Below are 19976 nucleotides of genomic sequence, written 5' to 3' on the forward strand. Positions count from 1 at the left end.
GAAGGAAGGAAGGAAGGAAGGAAGGAAGGAAGGAAGGAAGGAAGGAAAAAAAGGAAGGAAGGAAGGGAGGGAGGGAGGAAGGGAGGGAAGGAAGGAAGGAAGGAAGGAAGGGAGGGAGGGAGGGAGGGAGGGAGGGAGGAAGGAAGGAAGGAAGGAAAGAAGGAAAGAAAGAAAGAGAAAGAGAAAGGAGAAACAAAAACAAAAATCCTCTGTAAGCATCCCATGGGAATCTATTAATCTACTTTCTTAACTCTTAATGATTCCATGACAACATCTGTTAACTTTTTCAATTTATTAGAATCTACCACTCAAAATGAAAGTCAAAATCCATTAAACCACTAATTTCTCATTTGTGAGTTTTGAATTCTCTTTCCAAGTGGTCAAGATCCCTACTTGAGCTTTTATCTTTTGTAGGTCTTCTTCCTCTCTTCCCCACATCGTTCTTGAGCACTATTCTAGCCCAAACCAAGTGTCCTGTGTATGTCTTCTTCCAATCAGGTAGCTGTCACACTCCTCCTATCTGCCATTCAACTTTGCCTTGCTATAATAATATGCTATTTAACAGGCAGTCTTGGTTATTTGGTCTCCTCTTGCACATTTAGTTTTTGCATCTTTTTTTCTGACAATGTAATGGTAAATTGAACAGAAGTGTACCCTTTTCACTGGGCACAACATATAGAAGGCAATGGTAGCCATAGCTTGCGCCATGCATAGCCTGGAGTAGACAAACCTAAATGAACTTTCTTCCTTCTCACTTCTCATGGACTCATTTAGGTGAATGCCAAAGATGACGAAGGTGTCCTCGTTGGATCCTGGGACAATATCTATGCCTATGGTGTCCCCCCATCGGCCTGGACTGGAAGCGTTGACATTCTATTGGAATACCAGAGCTCTGAGAATCCAGTCCGGTATGGCCAATGCTGGGTTTTTGCTGGTGTCTTTAACACATGTAAGTATCCAATTGAGTAATTTCTTTTTAATGTAAAGGAAACTTCACTTTAAGACTTTTTATCAATAACCCAACAAAGTGACATCGCAGCCCCTGTTGGCACTATGGAATTTATGGGTGAGCATTCTGGGATGTAGTCAATGCATAATTAAATTGTAGTGGGCCAAATATGCTCATAGTTTCTCTTTGACTGCAGAATCTTTATAGAAAGAATGATAGACTATTTCCTGTGTAATCCATCACTTAATACCCGAAGAAATAGAGAGTTACAGTAAGAATGTTGAGAAAAAGCCATTTTCTTTTCAGCCACCACATTTTTACAAAACTAAAACAATTAAAACTAAAATAATAAATAAGGAAAGACATATAGTGCTTATTTGTCATTGAGAAGTTGTATAAATATGTATAAATATGCATTTATTTATTATTGAGAATTTTATAAATATAGCTACTTAATTTTTATCCCAGTTATGGAAGGCATTATAGCAGGTGGTCTCATATACATCTTTACACATCTCGATGCCCCTGAGCAAATTAGAGATCAGAACATAATGAACACTCTTTCCCTCTCCAGTTTCCCTGCTGGTTTTTAATCCACCCAACATCCAATCTGTAGAGGAAAGTATATGAGAACAGAATTATTCTCTTTAGCGTCATGCATCATTTTTCAAAGTGGCATTTGCCTCTCTAGACCCAGACAGTATTACAATTAATTCAGTGAATATTTTTAAAAATACATTTATTTCAGTGTGTCTTCATCATTGGTAACGATTTTCATTCACAAGCCATTTCTACAGCCTTGGAGAAACATTAAGCTCAAGTTGGGGTGTCCTTTCTGCCTGCTCATTAATAAAGAATGTTTTACCCAGTTAACATTTTTTAAATCAAAAACAAAGGGAGGGGCTGGAGGCTGGAGGGAGGTCGTTTTAAAAAATGATTACAAAACCTGTTTGTTTTAGCTCAAAGTCTCAACAGTCTAACACTTGGTGATCGAAGTCAAAAAAATAGTCGTGAGTTTTGTTTTGTTTTCCCATAGTATCAAACAGGATAAGATTATTTTCTTAGCCATTTAAATATAACCCAGGGAAGAAGGAATATGTATTTCTTTGGAGCAATAAAAATCAAAAATATAGTCCCCTAGAAGCACTGGTCTCTGAAGTTCCAGATAAAAGCCTGAACTTCATGGTAGGTTAAAGGTTGGAGGTCATCCCCTCCCTTGAGGCTCCCAAGTCAAGACAAGGTAAAAGATGCCCAACAGAGGCAACCACTCTTGTGAAATGATTTTAAGAAGACAGAAAGGACCCAAGCCCTTCGCATGCCTACAATTTCACTATGCCAGTGTAATTCCTTCAGGCTCACAACCAGATAAAATAGTGAACACCTTACATCCATTCATGTCTTTGGCATAAAAAGCAGGCTTTGTGTGGTAAATTAAGAAAAGGCAGAAACACACTGTGGGGAAGTCACAATGAGAGTAAACCTGAAGATAGAAACTGGGGGAAGGAGGAACTGTTGCCCTAAAGTCAAGCCTCGCTTTCTTGAAATTATTGAGTAAGGCAGACTCTTGACCAAGTTGTGTCTGGGATAATGTGAATTGGTGTTCAGCCAGAAACAGAGGGAGAGTTGCAATCGTTTTATTGGTAAGACCCTGGGTGAATAGGGCTGCAAATCAAGACAGGAAGATGGGAACAGGAGGCCTGTGGCAGCTGCCAATGTTGTTTGGGGCATTAAGATCAAGTCCTTTAAGGAGGGGAACCCTTGAATCTCTACCAGACTGCCATTTTGGACTTCCAAGGTTGTTCTGTTGAAGGAAGTGGGTAGTCTTTGGTTAAAAATGCTAAACTATTCTGAAGGAGAAAATAAAAAAGCAAGCCAAGTCATTAATCTTAAAATTGTCAGCTGAATTATTTTCAATAAGCCCTGATGTCTGGCATCCTGGGAGCCAGGGAGGGCATTTGGATTAAGTTTAATCAATAGGTACATATGGCAAGAAAGGTATCCGGGTAATTTATTATCTAACAATTAAAATGAATCTGTGGTGTCACCCTCCAATGCGTGTCACAAAAGTAAATTCTGGCCAAGAGAGCAAATTCCACCAAGGACCTGCTCTGTAAATTCCTAACTTCCTATTAGTGGGTTTTTGAAATTGTATTTTCAGGAACATTGTCCCATTCATGGGACTAAAATAATACTACGTTGATGATCATAGCTTAGAAGCGAAACAATTAGAACCCTGTTGGAATTCTACTCTACTTGGCTTCATTTGACACCAGCTGCAATTCTGAAGGATCCAACAGCAAAATTCCTCTCTACCGCCCCCATGGGGTTGAATGACCACCCTTCTCCAGCATGCAACATTTGAGGATAACATGTCCAAAGGGCTTTTCATGTTGGTCAAGAAGGAAGTCCCCTACAAGAACACTTTTTTTCACTGTGTGTTTATTAAATTCTGGTGATGTGTTTAGCTGTGGTCTGTCCTTTCCTGTAGTTTTACGATGCCTTGGAATACCAGCAAGAATTGTTACCAATTATTTCTCTGCCCATGATAATGATGCCAATTTGCAAATGGACATCTTCCTGGAAGAAGATGGGAACGTAAATTCCAAACTCACCAAGGATTCAGTGTGGTGAGTTTGATTGACAATGGCTTTGGTTGGTGTCACATTATAGTAATGTTACACATTTACCACATGATAGACTCAGTCTGATGTTTCTTTCTGTTCTGCTTTGAGGACTATTCAATAGCATAGGCAGAAAAGTCTGGTTGTCAAAGAATGTCTTAGCAAATGAATTAGAAATGTTACTGAAGAGACAGTTTGGGTTCCTAGTGATAAAAATCAATCATTCCTTATAACAGCAACCACCAAAAAAAAAGGTCATAGTTTTAGCTGCTGTATATGCCTATACTAGTTCCTCTCTACCTTGATATATTAATCTCACAATTAATAGCAGAAGTATTGGAGCCAAGCGTTCTCCGCGTCAGTGCCCCAGAAGTAATAGAGCTAACATTTATTAAGCACTTACTATGCATCAGTCTTTGTGCATGCATGATCAATTCCAATTCTTCTTAGTTTTATCAGGTAGAAGTTATTAATATCCCCATTTACAAATGAGGAAACTGAGGCCCCAAAAGGTTTGCTCACGGTCATACATCTGGTGAGCTGGGAATAAACCCAAGTGCTTCTGACCGTTAGCCAAAACCTTTTAAATAACTTCAGCAGCATAGGATTTCCTTTTGAATGTAAAGATGAGATTCTCCTTGATTATATTGTCACCTTTCATTGAGATATAGAAATGGGAGTAAAGCTGAAATTGTTCCCCAAAACCAGCTGTGGGGCTCTCTCACTGCCCTGAACAGCTTTACCATAAACTGGCTAGAGGGAGCTTAAGATCCCAGGGAAATTCCATTTTTCCTTGAGACCCCCTAAGTCCAAATCAATACACTAAGAAGAAAGGAAAAAAATCCTAAGAGTTTAAATACAAATAATTTTTATCAAGGTCTGTGTGGGAGGAAATTGGAGCATAAGTTCCTCTGTGGTCAGGCATTGAGCTAGGTAGAACTTCTAAGCCAAAAATGAGTCTCATGAACAAATAATAAAGCTAAAACACTGTTGTAAAAGCATACAAATGGGGATGGTAGGAAGTTATAAGTTCATTTTAAGCAAAACTAAAAGAGGTGCCTGAACTTCCTCATGTTATAGGAATAGATCCCAGTTGTAGGAGCAGTATTAACTCACCAGCAGAGGCACACATTCATTGGAGAATGTTGAAATGAAATTGCTGAATGAGTAGCAAAGTGCTACCATGAATTAAAAATAGTACAATTCATTGGAAGGGAATGAGCTAAGCCATAGTAAGCTGGAGGGCACATGTAAGACAAAACTTTGTCTCTGTAAATTGAACAGAAATATAAAGAATGCTTTAAGCCTACAGAATTATAATATCTCAGCCCTGCATGTATACGGAATGACAAAACAGACCAAAATAGTCACCCAAAAACTCATTGCAATTGTTAAAAATGACAAAAAGATAGTTATTTGGCATTCTCCATATCTCTTCCTTACACACACACAAACACACATACACAGCCTTTGTAGTTAAGTGCAGTTCAAAGTTATCCTTCCCAGCTCCTTGACAGATACCTCCCATCATCAAATAAATCCCTATGGGGCACTCCAACAAATAACCCCACAGGCCCTAAACAGAATTAATACAAAATTGTGAAGCTAGATCTTGCTCTTGGTACCCTGTCCTCTTCGATCAGGTCCCTGCTCCAAATTACTTCCCCTTTCCCTGACACCGTTTGTTCCTTTGTTGCCTTACTCAAATATCCCATCACCCTGGGACTGTACTTCCTGGCCTGGGACTCCCCACCCACCTTCCACTGCAGACCACTGCCCGAGACTCCCCTTCCTTTGCCTGTCTTGTAGTAGGTTTTCAACGCAAGATGCCTGATCAGATGCTCTGACTTACTGCGGGGCTGAGGCCAGCACAACTCAGGACATTCCCAGACCACGAAGCACAGGGATCAAAGGGCTCAGTGGGATCTAAGGCCAAGGCTTGGCTCTGTTACTGCCCAAGCTGTGTGACCTTGGGCAAGGCACAACCTCTCTGTGCCTCTTTTCTCCTCTAAAGCGGAGAGAACAATATTCCCTGCTTCACTCAGCACAGAGCTGAGCATAACAGGTGCCTAATGAACGTTAGCGGCTATTATTGCCTTCATTATTAGTCACACAGCTGGAATTTCTTGGAGGCAATAGGTTTCCATCAACCCAAGTACATCAAAGCGGTCAGAAAAAGAGGGATGCCCAGTGTCCTAAGATGACTTCACTATTTCTGTTACATTGGGGTACTTTTAAAGAAGAAATGGACCTTGGCCTCACCAGTGCAAACACCCATGCACCTTAGAAGTTATAGGTGGTCCAGGAAAATGAGAGTATGGCTAAGACCCTCCTGGATTGAGGAGGCTGGTGACGGCTGTCCCCAGACATATCAGCCAGGGCATGATCACCACAGTCACACCCCTCTGTCAAGCTCTGGCTTGGGCAGCTACTTGCTGTGTGGCTTTGAGAAAATGATTTCACCTCTCTGAGCTTCATTTTCTTCATCAGTAGAATGAAAGTAATCTTAGTAGTTACCATTTCCTGATGGGGTGGCTATAATGATTAAATCAGATCATCCAGGTAGAGTGTTTACCATAGAGGTGGGCCTGATGCTGATTCAGTTAGTAAGAAGCAGGGGCTGCCTGAGCATTAGGGCTGGTGAGGAAGGGTGAGGGTGAGCATGGAGGCTAAACAGGGGCTGAGGTGGGGGTAGGAATGATTTGTTAGGCATCAGCTGACCTCTGTGAGGTCAGGCTGGCAACACGTGGCCTGATGGATTTCCTAGCAAGGATCTCAGGAGCCATTGGCCTCATACTTACCTCCCTTCACAGGCTCTGGTCAGACACACCCACCTCAACCTATCTTCCCCGCTCTGGTATGTGGCTGGGGCCCCTCTCCTCTCCAAGTAAAGGAGACCTGAGAATTATCTCTCATCCTCCACCATCTATTTCTTCTTCAACACTCAGGTCCCAGTGGTCCACACTTTGTGATGAATCAATTTGTCCAGTTAGGTCTCAGTGACTCAGGATGTCCTCTTCTCCATGACTCAGCCAAATCTCAGCCTGCCAAATCCAGAAATCAGCCAGTAGGGAGGCTCAGAGGAAGAGTACAAGAGGGTGTATTCTGCTCGCCACACTCCAGAGCCAGGAGTGACAAGTTTGGCTCTGTCTCTTGCTGTGACCTTTCTCGCCTTATTACTGCAGACCATCAAGGACAGACTGCTTCCTGGTTTGCCACCTTAGGTCCCCTGCATGAAGGAGGTCTCCCTCCAAGAGGGAGCCTCACCTCAGCGGGGCTACAGTTTTGCAAAGAGTGGCCCCACTATTGACACCAACAGAAGCCATGATCTGGGCTCCTTAGCTGTTCAGGAGAAGGCTGGGGACTCAGGAACCTCAGAAGGGCACAGTGGGCAGAGTAATTAGATCCCAGGGTAGTACATGAAACCCCAAGTGGGCAAATGCAAGGTAGCAGATCCCAGAAGGAGCAATTTTGGCCGCCTGTCCCCAGTGTGCTGATGAGTTCTGAATTATATGTAACCTCTGGGGGGAAGGCAACTATGAATCACTGTGGACAGTTTAATGAAGACGCTTGCTCCATGTTTAGCTGCAGTGCAAACATCAAATAGGAATATGAGGGCTCAGTTAGGAGGGAGTCAGGGCTACTCAGAGGGGCAGGGGACAGCAACGGTTTGGCCTCACCTTGGAAGAGCTCAACTTGATCACCTCATTATACAAAGGTCACAGTCAAAATGGAAACAATTTAAAAAGACAGAGATGGTGGCACTTACTAGGATTAAGAAAGATTTTTCAATGAAAGGCTTCACTCTTTGCACTCTTTCTAAATGAAGACGCCTCCCTGTGTTATTTTGCTGGAGTGAGTGTGGTCTGATAGGATGATTCTGGGTGAGGGTTGGTGTCCTCCTCTCAGCTTTTCCCCACCAGAATGCACCCACCCACGGGGGGAGCAGTGTCTGATCTATTTTATTTTTGTTGTTTTGTCAGTCTGTAACAGTGTGCAGGGCATAGAGCAAGCACTGAGTAAACAGAATTGGTTGGAAAAAAATTTTAATGCATAAAAACTCCATGCTGCAATGGGTGGTCTTAATCTATAAACAAAGCTTTTTCAAAGCATATTTTAGAGCAGAAATTAATCAGTTTTCACACCTGGGACACTGCCCTAATCAGTGTGTAATCCTAATTCTCATGCCCTCAGTACTCATATGGTGTTTTACACATTGTGGGTGCATTTTTGAAATTGAGACTATTCTAGCCATTATTTTAGATGCTCTGTATGACTCATCTAGTTAGACTTTTATATTATAAAATTATATTCAATTTTAATCACTGTCTGCAAAGCAGAATGATCTAAACATGAATTCCAAATAAAATAGTATAGAAGAAAAATTCAGAATGTAAACCAAACTGCTTAAAGATGCTTAAGGGTTTGTAAAATTATCCCGTGATGCATCGCGGTTGCCAGTTCTGGACAGTTATCAAAGATGTTTATTTTCAAACATTTTCTTGTTAACTGTATTTCTGGCCAAATTGGTTTTAGGAAAATCACTTGGAGTTAGACCATGAGCCTTATCTTTAGAGCACTGAGAATATACACTGAAGGCACACAATAGTGTTGGAAAAAACATTATTTGCCACCTTCAAAGAATAAAACTTCAAAGAATAAAAGTAGCTCATGTTTACAAAATACTTTTTTTTTTTTTTTTTTGCAATGCCCTGATTTAAGTGCTGACATGTATCAATTTACTTCTACCTCTTAACAGCATGTTAAGGTAATTACTGTTATTGACACAGTAACTTAACCAAGGCCCCAGCCAATAAGTGGCAGAACCTGAATTACAAACCTAAGGGGGCTGAACGCAGAGCCCACTCTTTTTAAAATAACATCCTTATTGACCAGGCGTGGTGGCTCACATCTATAATCCAAGCACTTTGGGAGGCTGATGCAGGAGGATCACTTGAGATCAGGAGTTTGAGATCAGCCTGACCAACATGGTGATGATACCCTGTCTCTACTAAAATTACAAAAAAATTAGCTGGGCGTGGTGGTGCATGCCTGTAGTCCCAGCTACTCGGGAGGCTGAGGCAGGAGAATTGCTTGAACCTGGGAGACAGAGGTTGTAATGAACCAAGATCATGCCATTGTATTCCTCTAGCCTGGGTGACAGAGTGAGACTAGGTCTCAAAATAAATAAATAAATAAAAATAATTAACATCCTTATTAAACTATACTTCACAGCCTGGCACAGTGGCTCACGCCTATAATCCCAGCAATTTAGGAGGCTGAGGCAGGTGGATCACAAGGTCAGGAGATCGAGACCATCCTGGCCAACACAGTAAAATCCCTTCTCTACTAAAAACACACAAAAAATTAGCCAGGTGTGGTGGTGGGCACCTGTAGTCCCAGCTACTCGGGAGGCTGAGGCAGGAAAATGGCATGAATCCAGGAGGTGGAGCTTTCAGTGAGCCGAGATCGTGCCACTGCACTCCAGCCTGGGCAACAGAGCGAGACTGTGTCTCAAAATAAATAAATAAATAAATAAATAAATAAATAAATAAATAAATAAATAAATGTGTGTGTATATATATATGTGTATATATATTTCACATACTACAAAATTCTCTCCTTTAAAGTACACAATTCCATAATTTTTAGTATATTTTTATTTATGTATTATTATTATTATTATTTTGAGACAGGGTGTCTGTCACCCAAGCTGGATTGCAATGGCAAGATCATGACTCCCTGAAGCCTTGACCTCCCAGGCTCAAGCAATCATCCCGTCTCAGCTTCCCTAGCAGCTGGGACTACAGGCACACCCACCACACCTGGCCAATTAAAAAATTTTTTTTGTAGAGACAAGATCTCACTATGTTGCCCAGGCTGGTCTTGAACTCCTGACCTCAAGAGATTCTCCTGGCTCAGCCTCCCAAAGTGCTGAGATTACGGGCATGAGCCACGGCACTGGGCCATTTTTAGTATATTTGTGGTCTTGTATAACCATCATTATCATCAGATTCCAGAACATTTTCTGTCCCCTTCGCCATACCTATTAGCAGTCACTCCCCGTTTCACCAACTCTGGCAGCCTCGAATCTACTTTCTCTCTCTGCGGATTTGCCTGTTCTGATCATTTCCTATAAATGGAATCATGTAATATGTGACCTTTTGTGTCTGGCTTCCTTCACTGAGCCTAACGTGTTCAAGGTTCATCCATGTTGCAGCACGTATCAGTACCTCATTCCCTTTCATTGATAAATACTATTTCATTGGGTGGATAAACCAGATTTTATTTATCCATTTATCCATTGTACATTTGGGTTGTTTCCATTTTTGGCTTTCATGAATAATGTTGTCATGAACATTCAGGTAAAAGTTTTTATGTGAACAAATGTTTTTTAGTTCTCATGGGCATATATTTAGAGTGGAATTTCTGGGTTGTATGGTAACTCTATGTTTAATTTCTTTTGGTGAAGTGCCAAACTGTTTTCCAAAGCAGCTACTCCATTCTGTATTCCCACTAGCAATACACAAAAGTTCCAACTTCATATTCTTGCAAATGACTTTTCTGTTTTTTCTTACTATTATTATGGCCATCCTAATGGGTGTGGAATTTTTTTAACCCTCTTCAATAATTATGGAGATAATTGTACAGAATTTATTATAGAAACTTTTCTATACATTAGAGTTATACAAACAAATACTCTCAAAACTCAACATTTTCTTCATGTTCAGTCAGGATATTAATTCCTAGCTTGCTATGCCAGAGTGGTAAAATGGGGTAGGGTTTCATTTTCAAATCAGCAGAGGGAACCCAGAAGTGTTCAGAAAGGACTTTGTGGATGGAAACTCATTCAGTACTCCTGTAGTGTGTATGTGAGTGAGGACATCTGGACTGGTGTCCAGCCAGGATGCCCTGGTAGAACTGCATTTAGGGTTGGTGTCCTTTCTGATGGGTTGCAACATCCATTTGGTTCATGCCTGTGTCTGCGCACTTATTAATGGTTCTGATTATCACTCCTACTACACATACACCTCATAGTTTCATGGTGAGAGTTACAGCATCTCTCGAAGTGCACCCCACCATCTGCGACCCCCTCCATCCAGGTCTCTTGTGCTGTATTTAAACCGTGACTTCTCAATGAGACTTGTAAAACCCCTTGCCTTCACAGGACAAGCAAGAGTAAACACATTCATTTATTCTTTTTTCTTGGCGGCCAATTGATTCCTACAGCAACATCCTTTACTGAGCTGGGATGCCTACTATGGCGCTCTCCATTTATCTCCCATATAGCATTGCTATGCAAATGAGGCCATTCATGACTGACTACGCAGGGTTTCTTCAGGTGGCTCCCAGCCAGAGGGAACTGATGCAGCTGAGTCTCAGAGAGGACAGGAGCACTGGCCTGGTCTCCACCTGACTGGACTGCTGGCCTTTGACATGACGCCAGTGAACATCCAAATGCCCCTTGCTGGTTTCAGCACTCCAACAGCCTCAAACAATGAACAGCTGCATTCTGAAATAGTGTCATGCTCCCAGCTCCATCAAAGATTCCTGCAGCATGCCACCTTTCCTCTGAATAACTCCTGTCATCTTCCTTCCTTATATTTCCTAACTGACAAGTTTTTTTCTCAGTCCAGGCTTTCATTTCCACTTTGAAATGTCTTGTTAGACAAGCCTCAGAGTCCACTAAATTGTTCCCACTTCTTTCCAACAACTCCCACCCCATCCTATCCCCACTGCCCCTGATATGGCCAGAGCTTAATAATCCCAGGATGTCCTGTCATTACTGTCAACAGTATTGTTGTCTGTACTCAGAGTGTATTAGCAGAACCAGAGAGCTAGGGCTACACCCATCTGCTACAAACACACAAATGATTTGCAAGACAGTGCCTTTCTTTCACCCCCTGCCAGTTTTGCTATAAAAGAATTCAAACCCTTGGTTTACAGTTGAAGCTGGTCCAAGACATCTCCTCCGGGGCTTTCTCTTGATCTTATTTGTGCTCTCCCCTGAGCCCTAATAAAGCTGCACAAACAAAATTACAAGCCCATATCTCTTTCTTCCCTTTTAAGAACTCCTTTTCTCTGAAACCTTTCTGGACAGATTGTGAAGGAGATGACCCTGTGGACTGTTTAAGCAGTTAGCCAAGTTAAGGGCAGTAAAGGACTCCTTTTTTAAATTAACCACTTTATTTTCTTCAAACACATAGCACCCTGAAGCCCATGTTGGTCTCAGCTGTGTTCTCTGTCCAGCTCTTCACCACCCCATGGGCTCCTATGCCTCTGGATATGACGTTAGCCAGAACCAAGACAGATTTTCAGATAACTGCAATCAGTGTTGGCTGGGACTGTTGTCCTATCTAATGCTCAGAGTCCTCTTCCAAACTCGTTCAGGTTCTTGAAAGAATTCAGTTCCTTGCAGCTGTAGAACTCATAGATTCTTCTATCTTCTTTGAAGCCAGCAGGATGATGTCTGCTGCATTGAATCCCTGACTAGCTCTGTTTCTGATCTCTAGACTCAAACTTAACAGGCTCATCTGATGAGGCCAGACCCACCTGATCATCTCCCTTTTAATGAACTCAAAGTCAACAGATTAGTAAACTTAATTACTTCTGCAAAATCCTCCTTGACACATAAAGTAACATAGTCACAGGAGTACTAGATTTCACCTACACTGAGGGGAGAAAATTATACAAAAGGAAGGGTAGTGGGAGTCATTTAAAATTCTGCTCTGCGTGTGATTTGGAAACACTAATATGCCATGGACATCTTTCCTGCCTAGCCAATATAGATCTGCATTTTTATGGCTGAATAGCATTCTATTCTGTGTTTCAAAATACTCGATCACATATTGGACAATTAGGCTGCTTCCAATTACCCTTTCTTACATCGTGATGAACATTCTTACATAACACACTTGTCTTCGCATTTGTGTGATTATTTCCTGTGCACAAATTCAAAGCACCTGGATCTACTGAATCACAAGATAAACTATGACGTCCCATGTAGGGTCCCCCGGCAGGGGATGGTGCTGCTGTTCTAGTGGAGTACCGCCTTTGGTGAAGATTCTCTGAGTCCTTTGCACAACTACTGCTGAATTATTAGCATCCTTGAAAGGAGCTCTAAAAATTACTAGCTGTCACTGCACGGAACACATAGGAAGAAACATAAAGCACAGATGTGTTCTTCACTTGTCATCTGCATCGTTATCCTCCCAAAAGGTTGTTCTCATCTTGATTAAACAAGTCTCAATGAAATGAGGCCTTTCTTTTAATTTCTATGGAAAGAGGCAACAAGGAGATTTAGAATTTTTACTTTAAAGGGACACAGTCCATTTTGACTGTAGAGTGAGAACTCAAGTTTCAAATGAAGGCTCTGAGAACTAGAAAACCATGAATCTTAAAGAGAAACAAACAAGCAAAGGTTTACTAAGACCTTCCTTGCTAGATGTCCTCATGATTTATTTAGCCAACACTTAGTGAGCATCTCCTAATGACTGGGCTCTGTTCTAGTGCTGGAGATGTGGAGAAGAATGAGACCAGCAGAGCCCCCAAAGTGGATTCATGCACTCGACAAATGCATAATGAAATTGCAAGATGAAAACGGAAAAACTATTATGGATCTAGATAAAGAAGCTTTAGAATGAAAAGTAGCTTTTCAGGAATCAGTTGATATTTTCCAACCTGGAGAATCAGTGGATGGAATTAGGAAAAGTCTGTACGGGAGGAATAAGTATTTGAGATCAAATATACAACATGGTGGTTATAGTTCACTATACTATACTGTATATTTCAAAATTGCCAAGAGAGTAAATTTCAAATGTTCTCACCGCAAAAATAAATATGGGAGGTAATTGATATTATTAACTTAATTATCCCACAATGAGATTTGATATTTTATATATATACGTAAAATCATCACTTCGTACCCCATAGTATATACAATTATTATGTGTCTATTTAAAAAAATTAAGGACATGCTAAAGGAAGTTTTCCAACACTAAGGGAAATGACACTACTGTATATCGAAATTTAGATCCTTTGACATGTGCAAATTGCAGCAAAAATGCTAAATATCTGGGTAAAATGCCCACGCCTGTAATTCCAGCACTTTAAAAGACTGGGGCAGGAGGATGGCTTGAGGCCAGGAGTTCAAGACCAACCTAGGCAACATGAGACTCTGTCTCAAGAAAACGAAACAAAACGAAAAACAGGAAAAGAAATGTCTGTGAACATTAGTCCCTTTCATGGAGGAACTTGGAATATAAAAACTAAGCATGCTTAAATAGAATTGTGTAATGTCAGCCAAATGGAAACTCTTGAGGCATGGGTGACTTAGGACACAGTTCCCCTAGTCATTCCTGAGTAGAGAGGATTGCGTGGTGAAAGAGATCCCCATGGCTGTGGAGGTAGCACCCTCTCATTCTGTTCATGGCCTGTCTGGGAGCTGAGCCATTAGCTTTCCATCCACTGATGGAGGCCCAGCGCCACTGGGAGCATTTGCTTCCTCCCCACCTCACCCACTGCCTACAAGTTCCTGACCCTGTTATGAAACTCCCACCCTAAATACACAGATAACGTCTCAGCCGTGAGTGAAACTAGAAGAGATCACGTGTAACTAATTAGATGTCAGAGTGAGAGAAAAGAAACTTTTCCTTGGGTCCTGGTCATTTGAAAAGAAATATTATCCTCAAAGAAAAGTCTTTACTTGAGATCTGAAGTGCAAAGCATATTTATCTTGTTCCAGGCTAACCTTGCCAAGGAGATTTGAATTTAAATAAGGCTATTCTGGAGCCTATTAATCTAGGGTGATGGTGTAGCAGTGAAAGCCAGGATCGCTAAACACCTTGGGTTGTATAGGAAGCAAGATGGGGTCCATTCAGGGTTGCAAATGTTTTATTGCTGTTTTTCCCTGGGTCCCTCTGCCTGATGGGGCAACCTTCACTGTTCTGAAGAGAGGCTAGCAGAGTCATTGTCTGACATGCACAGTGACCTTCCTTCCAGCTTCCAAGCAAAGATGGAGGTTCTCCAGTGGGAACTGGCCCCATATTCCTGCTCAGAGACCTCCACAACTTCACCCTAATTCACATCTGTACCCTTCTCTCCCGGCAGACCCTGCCTTGCTTCCCACACTTTTCCAGGGTGTGCTCTCAGCCTCATCCTCTTGCACCCTTGGTATTTGAGCTCCCTTTTAGTGCCACTCTTTCTACCAGTTCTTCTCCATAAACATGCCTCAGCCTCTTCTAACTTAAAAATAACCAAAACGGCCTTCCCTGCATTGCATTACACGCTAGACACTGACTTATCTTTTCTTCTCTCTTACAACCTAGATCACTCTTTTTCTTTTTAGACAGGGTCTCACTCTGTCTTTCAGGATGGAGTGCAGTGGTGCAATCATGGCTCACAGAAGCCTTGATCTCCTGGGCTCAATTGATCCTACCACTCAGCACCTCAAGTAGCTGAGACTACAGGTCAGCTCACTTTTGTATCTTTAGTAGAGACAGGGTTTCACCATGCTGCCCAGGATGGTCTCAGACTCCTGGGCTCAAGCAATTCTCCTGCCTTTGCCTCCTAAAATGCTGGGATTACTGGTGTGAGCCACTGTGCCCAGCCTCTAGGTCACTCTTAAGGAAGAACCTACCTCTTTCTTCCCTCCTCTTCTTTCCCTCCTCTTTCGTCAACTGGTTTTGCCAAACCCTCCTCCACCCACCACCAATACTCCCGCAATCTCCTCCTCCTCTTCATGCAATCCAGAGCATCACAAGTGTAGACAAAAATGCCTCTTAGACCTCATCTCCTGGATTTTCCACAGGCACTCTAGCTCATCCTGTCCAGAATTGAGCTGGTCACCCACCCATCACCACTAGTCCCAACACAGACTTTCTTCTCTTCCTTTTTTATTCACAGTCTTGGTAAAGAAAACCATCATACTCCTTGGACAGGCAAAAGTCTTCCCCAACTCATCCAAGTCCCCTCACATCTCCCTAAACCTGTGGGTTGTACCTCCCAATGGCTTCTCTCCCTCTCCATGGTGGTGGCCACCTGAATGCCTTTCTGGTCCACTGTAGACTATTGCAGTTCTTCAGGGGTGGGGGACAGCAGGGGAGGACTCAGCTGAATCTCTAGTCTTGCCTCTCCATCCATCTTCCATGAACAGATATTTGCAAATTTATCTCTTCTTAAATTATTCCAATGGCTTTTCATTGCCTAAGAATAAAGCACGAATGTTTAATTTGATATCAAAGGATTTCACAATCTTATCCTCACCTATATCATAGCTCAGTGTTGAAGAGTATGGATTTCAGAGCTCTATCACTAACTAGCTGTGTGGCCTCAGCAAGTTTCTTAGCCTTCCTGGGTTTCAACTTCCTCCCCTATAAACTGAGGGTAATTATAACAGTACTGAATTTTTTTTTTTTTTTTTTTTTTTTTTTTTTTTTTTGAGACAGTCTTGCTCTGTCGCTCAGGCTGGAGTGCAGGGGCTCAATCTCAGCTCACTGCAAGCTCCGCCTCGTGGGTTCGCGCCAGTCTCCTGCCTCAGTTTCCCGAGTAGCTGGGACCACAGGCACCCGCCATCACACTCGGCTAGTTTTTTGTATTTTTAGTAGAGACGGGGTTTCACCGTGTCGGCCAGGATGGTCTCGATCTCCTGACCTCATGATCCACCCACCTTGGCCTCCCAAAGTGCTGGGATTACAGGCGTGAGCCACTGCCCCCGGCCAATAGTACTGTTCTTATAGGGTGCTAGGGACATCAGATGTGTTAATATCCGTGAAGGTTTTAGAACAGCACTTGGCACTAAGGAAGTGTTATATGTATTTGTTAGTTCCGGGCATTGCCTGCCATCACTGTTCTCCTCCTATGCACTTGAATATTCAAACATGCTACGCTCCAGCCACAACACACAGCAGACAGTTCCCCAAACACACCATGGTGGCTATTTCATGCCACTGCAATTTTGTTCTTCCTCCTTTTGTTGACCTCCTAAACTCCCATTTATCTTTCAACCCTCAGCTCAAATATCACTTCCCAAATACCTGGAGACTTTGCTCCACTGAGACTCCGTGGCACCCCAAATGAACTCCCATTTTACCACGGATCATTTAAATTAATTATTTTTCAAAGTCTGAGAGTTACCATTTTTGAGCACTTATCACATGCCAGTCCCCGTTCAAAATACATGTATTAGTTTATTTAAGCCTCACGGCAAACCTATGACAGTTTTGATAATTGGTTTACAGGTTCATCATTTCTCCTAGATTGTGAGGGTCTTTATGGGTAAGAATCTATGTTTTGATCATCTTTGAATCTCCAGCACCTAGCAAGGTGCCTGGTGTATAGTGGGTACATAGTGAAATTAATATCTCTGAGCCCATCAGAAATGGGCTGCACTCAGAGAAAGATGGGAGCATGGGGAAACAAGTGACATTGAAGGGCATCTAGAGAAGGGACCCATGGTAGTTGAACCTGAAATTCATCAGTGCCATAAACAAAGACTGCAGTAACTACCTCACCGCTTTATTAAATCTTTATTACTATATGAACATTTTCTATAGTGCTGAGGGGTTAATGTGCTCTCATTTAATTCCGTACTGTCATATAATTTCAGGTCTTTCCAAGGACATAATAATACAATTCATGATGACATTTTATTCCATGCTCTTGCTTCCAGGGTCATATTCAAAGTCCTAAGAAGTTTTCCATGCCCCTTAGCCCCTGGGTTTCCCAGCTTTAATAAAGGGTAAAGAGATATTCACCCTGACAACCTATTCTTCTTGTTGGACATGAGATGGAAATTGTAGAAAATTGTAGTCAGGGATAATTGTTATAGTTTCTATGGTAATGGTCTAAGACCATAAACACAAGTATTTATTGCTTAATTGCTACAAAGGAATATGCTTTTTCCAAATAGGAACTATATTAAAAAGTTCAAAATAAATATTTCAGATTTGGTTAACTTTTCTTCCCTACTCCTTCGGTATGTAGTAAGTTCTGTTTCATTAGTCAGCAGAGAATGGTTGAGATTAAAACTGTTTAATGCACTGATTCAAATATCTTTGGGTGGCCTTAAAGCTACTCTTAGCAGGGGGAAAGAGACATCCAGCCATATGAGTGTCCCGAGGGATGCCAATGAGAAAGAATCTGCCCAGAAAACCCAAGTCTAGAGCCCCAGGATCTCTCCAGGAGCTCCCAGATTTGGCTTAAACTATTCTAGTAATCTGTAGATAGCATATGCACAGGATATGGGGTCACTTCTTTATTTATTTTTTATTTTATTTATTTTTATTTTTGTTTATTTTTTATTTATTTATTATTGTTTTTGAGACAGAGTCTCTCCCTCTGTCACCAGGCTAGAGTGCAGTAGTGCGATCTCGGCTCACCGTAACCTCCACATCCCGGGTTCCAGTGATTCTCCTGCCTCAGCCTCCCAAGTAGCTGGGATTACAGGCATGTCACCACACCCAACTAATTTTTGTATTTTTAGTAGAGATGGGGTTTCACCATGTTGGCCAGGATGGTCTTGATCTCTTGACCTCGTAGACCCGCCTGCCTTGGCCTCCCAAATTGCTGGGTTTACAAGCATGAGCCACTGTGCCTGGCCATCGCTTCTTGATCTCCTGGAGCATTGGGTGTGAAGGGAAGTTTAACCTCTCTGGGCTTGTGTTTTCTAAGGAACTACCACTGCTGGAATGAAGCATGGATGACAAGGCCTGACCTTCCTGTTGGATTTGGAGGCTGGCAAGCTGTGGACAGCACCCCCCAGGAAAATAGCGATGGTAAAATTGTGTCCTCCCTCCGGGAAATGCTTCATTGCTGATCTTTATTTTGCTTTTATGCTTGCATTTGGTGTGTGGGAACCACACCCGTTGGGAGCCAACATCTGAAGTGTGCTTCCTGGGCACATGTGCAGTATTAGCTACCTTCCAATCAGGTTTAATTTCATTTCAATAGTCGGCTTTACCCTGATTATTTTACAAATTTTAGAAAAAGAATATAAAACAACATATAATTCATCCATTCTTGCTTTGCTAAGCAGTTTCGAAGACAGGAGAGAAAATATCTGTAAGCATTTTTACTAGGCTATAAAACATACTTCAGCCCTTCATGGTATGCACAGATAAGATATAAAGCAGTAGAGAAAATAGAGAACTCGAAAAATAATTATAGATCATCCTTTAAATTGTTGTTTTTCCAGAACCTGCCCTCCTTTTATGTCGTGTGATTTCCTCCAAAGCTTGAGTATGTGGGTATTTGTCTTCTAACTTGCCAACTATGCTAAGCAGCTGCAGCTCTGCCCTCCCCCAGATTTTTACAAAATCACATCATAAGCCTCCATCTCTCTTTAATATGATAATATAAAGAATCAGTAGACTGTGGATATTGTGGATATTATGTTTATTCCCTCAGGTGTTGATATATTGATGGGCACACACAGGCACATGCATAAACATTCGGTGCATATTCACAGTGAAACCATGTTATAATCCTAGACTTTAAGGAAGAAAGTTTAGCACTTTCTGGTGTTCTGGTATATATATCATGGGGACACTTTCGAGATGACTAATAGCAGCTGATCTCTTATTAACTATGGATAGGTGGTAAAAATTTAAAGGATTTTAGAAGAGTAACATGGGCCTTCTGACTTCCTACATGCACGGTGGGCATGGCCAAAATGCACAGGTAATGTCCAGATTCTCCAGTTAAACTTGACTTATGTTCATAATGTCCAAAACCAAAAGACAAAAAGCAAAACAAACAGCAACAGCAACACAACCACAGAGGACACGTCAACATTTCCAGCATTTCAGATACCACCTGAACAAGAGATAAATGCTGTGTAAGTCATCTGCTTGGCATGAGCACATCTGGGTATGTGTCTGTAGGTGGCCCAGTAGATGCAGGAATAGTGTTGCCTTGTATTTATTTCCATGGCTTCAATTTTTGGCTTGAGGAAGCATAGCCAATGGATTCTCTTGAGTCTTGGAAAGAGTTTGGGCTAAATCAACAATGAAGTTGGGAACACTGGTCTCTACAGAGTCACCCTCAGTGCCATGCATCTTGCAGTATCTGGACAGAATTGGAGATGAGAAACTCACACCGCCCTTCCTCTGTGCAATGCAGGCATGTATCGGTGTGGCCCCGCCTCGGTTCAAGCCATCAAGCACGGCCACGTCTGCTTCCAATTTGATGCACCTTTTGTTTTTGCAGAGGTAAGCAGGAAGCTGGAAGAAAGTGCTGTTTTTCTTCCCAATTTCTTAACACCTGAAAGAGTAAGCTAAAAGTTGTTGCTTCTAAGTTTTCCAGGTACATAGTGTATGCTTCGTGTTGACGAAGGTAACTAGGCATTATTCCAACTGCCAGGCTATTAAGCTAAATGCAGTTCTTGTTTAATATTTTTCTTTCCTTGA

The 19976-nt window shown here is 41.9% G+C and overlaps 1 protein-coding gene across 1 annotated transcript in view; it reads left to right on the forward strand.

Annotated features, from left to right (window-relative positions):
- The window catches only part of F13A1 (coagulation factor XIII A chain), a 170215-nt gene that overhangs the window by 90925 nt on the left and 59314 nt on the right, over nucleotides 1–19976 (forward strand). The window contains exons 7-10 of the mRNA XM_023221138.2: nucleotides 775–949; nucleotides 3438–3576; nucleotides 18241–18344; nucleotides 19690–19778. Of these exons, the coding sequence (XP_023076906.1) occupies nucleotides 775–949; nucleotides 3438–3576; nucleotides 18241–18344; nucleotides 19690–19778 (507 nt within the window). The remainder of the gene's footprint in view (nucleotides 1–774; nucleotides 950–3437; nucleotides 3577–18240; nucleotides 18345–19689; nucleotides 19779–19976) is intronic.

Source organism: Piliocolobus tephrosceles, chromosome 5 (assembly GCF_002776525.5).
Source record: "Piliocolobus tephrosceles isolate RC106 chromosome 5, ASM277652v3, whole genome shotgun sequence".
Classification (NCBI taxonomy): Eukaryota; Metazoa; Chordata; class Mammalia; order Primates; family Cercopithecidae; genus Piliocolobus; species Piliocolobus tephrosceles.